At 38.0% G+C, this 7,688-nt stretch overlaps 1 protein-coding gene across 4 annotated transcripts in view; it reads left to right on the top strand.

Moving 5' to 3' along the window:
* The first annotated feature begins 208 nt into the window (after positions 1-208).
* Positions 209-7,688, top strand: part of map9 (microtubule-associated protein 9) — a 52,402-nt gene continuing 44,922 nt past the window's right edge. For 2 of the 4 annotated variants that reach the window (XM_081360845.1, XM_081360843.1), the window contains exons 1-8: positions 238-299; positions 395-482; positions 667-784; positions 971-1,591; positions 2,249-2,448; positions 4,173-4,269; positions 4,441-4,496; positions 4,721-4,791. In XM_081360845.1, coding sequence (XP_081216971.1) covers positions 408-482; positions 667-784; positions 971-1,591; positions 2,249-2,448; positions 4,173-4,269; positions 4,441-4,496; positions 4,721-4,791 — 1,238 coding nt within the window. In that variant the 5' untranslated portion in view covers positions 238-299; positions 395-407. Of the gene's footprint in view, positions 300-394; positions 483-666; positions 785-970; positions 1,592-2,248; positions 2,449-4,172; positions 4,270-4,440; positions 4,497-4,720; positions 4,792-7,688 lie in introns of all 4 variants that reach the window. The other 2 variants (XM_081360846.1, XM_081360844.1) reach the window with 2 other exon arrangements.

The following is a 7,688-nucleotide window of genomic DNA, read 5'->3' as shown; positions in this document are numbered from 1 at the left end:
TTTTCTTATGTGCCGTAAATGGGATTCCATAGGTTTTAAAATCCAAAAGCCTTTGCAAATTAATTCAAATTGGATGAACTGGTAAAATTTAGGGCATTCAATGTAAAAAGCGTTTGCCACATTATATGCTACAGGAAGCTCACAGAGCAACGTCACCACGCCCTCGTTTAAATGTTAGCCTTCGTCGTAGTAGGTTACGTACATTCTCATCCGGTAGTTGCTTGGTAACTCGGGTAAACAAATGGCGTCCATGATGAGTTGAGCAACGCTTGCTACCTCACATTTGTTTTAAAGCTACGGTAGGGTTTAATTGTTTGAACGGTTGATGATTGTTAAATGCTATATCTAAAACGATAATTTGCTTGTTATTTAACAAATGATTGCATTTAAACAGTCCGTTCGATAAGATGAATGACGAGCCTTTTTCCACAACGCTTGCTTACACGAAAAGCCCTAAAACATCCAGAAGAACAACTTTTCAGGTATTAGCGTCTAATAATTATTGTGCTCTTAAGTTAAATCTTTATTTTAGATTGTCAGACACATCAGCCTTTGTCTGAAAGCCTAGTGAGCTGCCTAGTTTCGAATTGAACGTTCGTAACCGTATTATGCTCTAATTAATGTAAGTCAGTATGTCTATGACACGTGCATGTTGTTGAATTTCAGGATGAGCTAAAGAAAGCTGTGTCTGCTAAAGCCAACAAGCATAGTTACTCTGATGACTTTGAAGATGATAATAATGATGAAGAAGATGGTAAAAATGATGATGGTGGTGATCATGATGGTAGGTACAGAATGGCATGCTTATCTAAATCATCTTCAAAGCATGGCTCAAGTTCATGGTATAGCCTACTCAGAACAATAGGCTAAACCTTACATAGAATCAGTTTGTTTATCCCATATAAACAGTAATTCAGTTTCAGTTTAATGTTGTTCTTTCCCTTGTATTGAAATACTTCAATTGTTTCAGAAGACATAATGAGCAAACTTCTTAAAAGACAAAAACAGAAAAAGGAGAGATTTAAAGCTGGGAAGACAAAAGGCAAAATCAATGATTTCAAGCTTTCAGATGATGAAGAAGAAAATGTCAAACCCAAAAAAGTGTCTTTCATGAAAACCAAAAGAACCAGCTCACCTGTGCATTTTGAACAGCTAAACTCCATGGGAAGTGCAGATGGCCCGATTAGTTCTTTCCATTCCACCCAGTCCAGGACTACTTCTCAAAGTCCAAGTGATTCTTACACTCCAGAGAAAAATCAACAGTCAGATTCCCTTTTTTCCTCTCTATCTGACAAGTTTCAACCAGAATTCACTTTACTCCAAAAGGGTGAACAGTCAAAATCAGTAATGTCGTTGAGGAACCAAACTGAATCTGTGGTGAGGAAGAGCCTGTCAGAATCTCCACTGCCACTAAACTCTGAGAATAGCCTATGGGAATCTTCCACCCCCCTTACATCAGAAGGCTACCAGTGGGACAGTCCAGTACCATTGCCTTCAGAAAAAGATGAGGCCAAACAAAGGATTGGTGAAGATGGTGATCTACCCGTTCCTCAACCCAGGGAGAGAAGTGTTAAACCAAAACTCTCTACAGGTCAGGGCTACAGTCTTTGCATGTGTGCTGCTGTTTAAGATCTGTGGTATTTTGTAAGACCAATTATTATTACTGTTTATTATAATGCTGTTTTGGTGCTCAATTATTAATAATGGTTCTTATTACTTTTTGATGAATAGAAAGCTCAAAATAATAGCACTTATTTGAAATAGAAATCTTTTGTAACATTATAAAAGTCTTTACTGTCACTTTTAAACAATTTAATGCATCCTTGCTGAATAAAAGTATTAATTTATTTTCACCGTAGTAATAAGAAATGTTTCTTGAGCACCAAATCAGCATATTAGAACAATTTCTGAAGGATCACGTGACACTGAAGACTGGAGTAGCTAATGATTCTGAAAATTCAGCTTTGCCATCACAGGGCTAAAATCCATTTTAAAATATATTAAAATAGAAAACAGTTATTTTAAATTGTAATGATATTTCACAATATTACTGTTTTTGTATTGTCATCATATAAATGCATCCTTTGTGAGCATAAACATTCAAAAACATTAAAAATCTTAATTATTCCAAACCTTTGACCAATAGTGTACTTCTGAAAGGTTTTCTGAGCTAGACAGATTTTTGTCTGTAAAATCATCTCAAGAAATGTTAGAAACTAACTAATAAATACACGTTCTTTAATTAAAGGTTACGTTGCTCAAGACATGTCAGCCAGGCCCAAGCCCAGACAGAGGACAGCAAATGTGTGTGACACTGGTCAGTTAGAAGAGGAAACACAAGCAGAAACTCCTGGCTTCAGCAGAACAGCCACATCCTCTATGTCTATACCCTTCTCCAACAGATCCTCTTCTGAGAAGAGTCAAACCTCTACCACTGAAAGTGTTCAGGTGAAAATGTGTAAATGATAGAAAGAGAAAATGTGAAATAGCAGAAACCAATTTAAACGCTCGGCTGTAAATGCTAAAACCCTTAAAAAAGGTATTACATTTTTCAATTACAGTAATGAATTTAGTGGAGTCATATGTTGACTGTTAGCGGCAGTGGCCAATAGAGGGGGTACACCAATTTTTTTAAAACTGCTTTAAAATCGATTTCGTGGTCACTGATAGACAGAATATTTATTGAAAACAACACGTACATCAAGACAATATAAACACAAGTTCACCCACCTAGTCCTAGCCTATCACTTGAAGCAAAAATCCATCTTTCTGTCCTTTTAAATGTCTGTGTTATAAGAGCACGTTCTGCCTTTTAGTGAAGCTGATTGCTTTAGCCTATATCCAATTTAGGCATGGGGTCTTTCCTTCATTTTTAATTTGTAGCTGTTGTTTGAATGGTAGTTTAGTAAATTTGTTTGCAATCAAATATTCAGTATCTCTACTCTCCATAGTTACATCAGCGGTAGCAGTTCAAACTAATATCACGCAGTTTATGTCTTGTCGATGATTGGTTGATATACCAAGGGAGGCATGCCTCCTCTGCCATGTTACTTTTCTCAACACTCCTAATCGCTGAAAGTGAAATACTCCATGGTGATTGGCTTTTTTTTACCAACGGAGGCACAAGTCTCCGGCTATGGATTTGCCTCCCCCTCCCTTTCTCTATCCCCTCAGACTTGCATTTCGCAGATTAGGCTCATACGGGGAAGAGGCGCGCAATGGTTACATTTACAGTGGGGAAATTACAAACAAGAAATACACATTCTGAGACATAATATTGGGAATTTTATTAACATTAAATCGTTTTTCTCCCATTTTCACCTCAATTTTGGGTTGGCTGTGCCTGACTTGCCTCCCCTGACGAGCTGCCACTGGTTAGCGGTAGTTAATATTTCACAACAGAAACAAGCTGATCAGGTCTAAATCCAGATTCAAGCAAATGTTTTAACATATCCTTGTTTTTAACCATCCTAATGCATTAAAAAAAACCTTTATACTCCTTTTGCATTCCAGGGTGTATAAGCTTATAGAACAGTCATAGCTTAATGTTTTTCAACTAAAACCATATTGTATATCTAATCAGTAACTTCTCATTAATGAATGAATGCACAAAAGTTTTAAGGTTTTAAATGTTACCATGTCCAAACCTTTCCTTTTTTAAATTTAGACTAATTGGTCTATGAACTTTTGCTCTACTATTACATTAAAACATTACCGTAATTTGTTTGTCATTTTATTATAATTTAAGAATTATTGTGTGTGCATGCGCAAGCATGTTTCTAAACAAAATATAGTCCCAGTGTGTGTCAGTGTAAGAAAGAGATTAAATGTATTTTACAAAAGTAATTTGAGACAAATCTAAATAATATAGGCTATATGTTAAAAATAAAATAAATTAAATAAAAAAACAGCATAATTTCATGTGTAAAGCCACTGTTCAATTTTGTGTCTAAACATACTCAACACAAAAGTTGTAACAATTTAGTTTAAATGGTTATCTCTTAATTTTTTTTGTTAAAAAAACTTTTAAAATAAATTATGTGTATTATGACAGTCTTAACCACACCTATTTTTTTTTTTTTTTTTTTTTTTATCATCTTCATACTAAAAAAAAAAAAAAAAAAAAAAGTACCTGAATGCAATAGGTGGGTTAACCCTATTTTTTACTGCAGGGTCCAGGTGAACACCAGGCCATGTCAGAAAAGTCCATTACACAATCTTGTTCAACAGCAGAGCAAGTGTCTGAGGCTCCAGCCACTGCAGACAGTGGTATGTGGGAATGAATTTAGACTATTTTAATGTTCAGACTTTTACTATTGTAAAGAGATTACATTTTGGTATTGTTAATCTGTGACCTAACATCTAATATTTTAAAGTAAATTATAGTTAAGTATTTTATTAATAATTTCAAATACATTTTTTCCATAATTTTCATTCTAGTTGCCTCGGAAGAATGCAAAGAGAGAAATCACTCAACATCATTTGAAGAAAAGCATGTAAGTCTGATTAAGAGTGAAAAGATCTTGTTCTTAGCGATTATTCTAAAAGATGGCTTTCCGGAAACTGCATCTCTATCAGCAGTGTAATAAGAAACAGCTTTTATTTTCTTTGTTACTAAAGGATGCAGTGCCCTACAAATTAAGGTCAATTAACTGCCTTGTCAACATTTAAATGCTAATGTAATTCTTAATTAAATCTTTCTTCACACTTTTCCAATCAGGAGAGTTCCCAGGATGACCTTGACTACACGTCAACCACACAAAGCCACATGTCTAGAAAATCCACCGACAGGTTAGTGAATTTGTTTAATGCTTAATGCTGACACAGGCAGTGATGTGCATGTGGTGAACTTCTGAAATAAGGAAGCTAAGTTTATAAAAAGTGTACATTCATTTTCCATTGATGTTCAAACATCATCTGGAGATCCATTTAACTGGACACTTAAAGGGATAGTTCACAAAAGAAAAAAAAGTTTCTTTCAGCCTTTACTCAGCCTCGTCATTCCAAACCCTTACGTCCGTCGTTCATCTTCGAAAAACAGCATCTAGGTTACTAATGTATCCCCCGTTTCCGTAAGGAGGCAACGGAGGCGTTAACGTCAGTGACTGACGAATTGGGATCTCACCTGAGAGCTGTGTGCTGTCCACGTACAAACGCAAGGCACGAACAGGACACAGCAACGCGAGGGCTCGGTCTACCTCCTCCGGGGGGAGCGCTTGCAAGTTTACTACCTGGTCCCTGAAAGGAGAGGTGGGAACTGTGGTCACGTGTCTGGCCCGAATTCCATGCACACTTCGTCAACAGAAAATGAATGCAGGTCCCCCAACCTCTTAATGGATGTGAGTGCAGTCAGGAGTGCTGTCTTAAGAGACAGGATTATAATCTCTACTGTCTGCAAGGGCTCAAACGGTGCCCTCTTTAAGGCCATCAGGACCAAGGAGAGGTCCCTAGTGGGGATGAGGCATGGATTCAACCTCCTGGCGCCTCTCAGGAACATGATGATGAATTCGTGTTTCCCGAGGGACTTACCGTCTACTGCATCGTGGTGTGCGGCAATAGCGGCAACAAACACTTTCAGGGTGGAGGGAGACAGCCTTCGCTCCACCCTGTCTTGCAGGAAAGAAAGCACAACATTGACAGGCCATCTACGGGGGTCTTCCCTGCGGGAATCAACAAAGAGGTTCCACTTCAAAGCGTTACCGCTCCTCGTAGAGGGGGCTCTAGGTAATGTGATAGTGTCAACTACCACTGGAGGTAGGCCACTTAAAGGTGACCTATTATGCCCATTTTCACATGATGTAATATAAATCTCTGATGTTCTCATAATGTGTATGTGAAGTTTCAGCTCAAAAAAACATTTAATGCAAATGAGCTACTGCTCCGCCCCCATTCAAAAGAGGCCGATCCTTTACACGAGCTTCGGATACTATGGGAACAACATAACAGCCGAATTTCTCTCAGGTAAAATGTCAATAATACCCAGTAGCGGAGTGCAGCCTTACGTGTTTGAACCGGAGTTAGACTCAGATGGAGAGACTCAGGAAGAGGCTGCAACTGTTATATGGACGTTTCTGAATGGTTAGTGGATACATTTATGTAAGTTAGTTGTTGTGGAGTTACGTTGATTCATCTCATCGACTGGCCTGTACCGTCACGTTAATCTATAAACTGTTGTATAGGTGCTTTTGTGTGAACTGTATTAGGATGCCCACAGAGCCAGAAATATATGCTGCATGGAGATAAAGCAGGTAGGGTTTAATTTACGATTATAATGTCGGACTGCTGCTTCAGTCAGGGCGGGATCTAGTGCAGATTGTTACCAGTTGAGGACGGGGTTTCCCTACTTTTTTCATAAGAGTAGGGGGAAATTTTAGCCTGGTTGACACCCGTGCCCGGTTTCACAAAGCACCTTAAGTTTTTCCCTTAAGTATGATACTTAAGGGGCAATTTCCCCTTACCTAAGAGAAAAACTTAAGGGTGTTGCATATAATCTCTTAAATGGTTCTCTTAGGTAAGGGAAACATTTAAGTGTTTCACGACAGCGATCCTGGATTCACGTTATAAAAGTCTGTTGTTGCCATAGATACGCAAAACACTAACACTAGCAATTTCGCAGTTTCATTAAATAAAGTAGGCTAGGATATCGGAATGGATAAAGAAAACAAAAAAAGAAAGCCTAATTGGACAGAGGAGGAGAAATGCATTCTTCTTGCCGAATATGGTAAAAGAAAAACAAATTTGAAAAGCAAACTAAATCCCAGTGTAACTGCGGGAACTTGACCGTTGCGTTTAAATGACGGAAAAGAGCCCCCGCAACCCGGTGAACCCAGGGTTCCCACGGGTCCTTGAAATCCTTGAAAGTTTGTGAATCTGAAAAAATGTTTTCAAGGCCCTGGAAAGTTTTTGAAAATAAACATACATCGAGACAGGTGCTTGAAAGTGCTTGAATTTATTTTGTGCAATAAGTTTTCTGGAAATAATTCCATATTCACTCCAGTCTCCTAATGTGTTATTTTGCCAACACGTCATGGCCTTTGCATACTAGCTTGCTTGATTTACACTAGTTAAGCGCATTTACGCGTTACGTTACCAGGGTTTTTCCTGCATAGAGAATTATGAGGCGGCCGTCTCCGTAAAATTTTGTGCCGCCTCCGGCTCTCGACAATAAAAAATAACTAGGGAATCACCGAAAACGTGAGGATGATTCTGTTTTATTTAATTTAAAGTAAGTGGTGATTGATAGCCTATAGTTGATAATAATATAGGCCTAATGTACTGACGGTAACAATGTTGCGCTGTTGAGGCTCGCGCGGTTATTTATAACATATTATAGTTCAGAAACAATATATAGCCTAGGCTACACGCGACCAGAGAGCTGTTTGCCTGAATGTCATCAAGATTGAAACCGAGACTGATTTCATAACAGTTCAATAAACAAATAGTTAAAATTAAGTCACTTACATTTTAGACGCAATGACTGTTTTTGTTCTGTTTCAGCAGCGAAAATAGTCCCAAACAAATATCACAGCAGAACCATCGCGTATCTCACAGCAACACTTGTTGCAGCAGCATTACTGAATGATTCAGCGTTTTGAAAGAATCGGTTGAGTCAAAGATTCAATTACCCATTAATAAACTGCCTCATTCTGAATAAATCAGCCGTTTGAACGAATCGTTTGAATGAATGA

Source organism: Scardinius erythrophthalmus (genome assembly GCF_964197995.2).
Source record: "Scardinius erythrophthalmus genome assembly, chromosome: 3".
NCBI classification, from domain to species: Eukaryota; Metazoa; Chordata; class Actinopteri; order Cypriniformes; family Leuciscidae; genus Scardinius; species Scardinius erythrophthalmus.
This window is presented reverse-complemented; position numbering and strand designations above follow the sequence as displayed.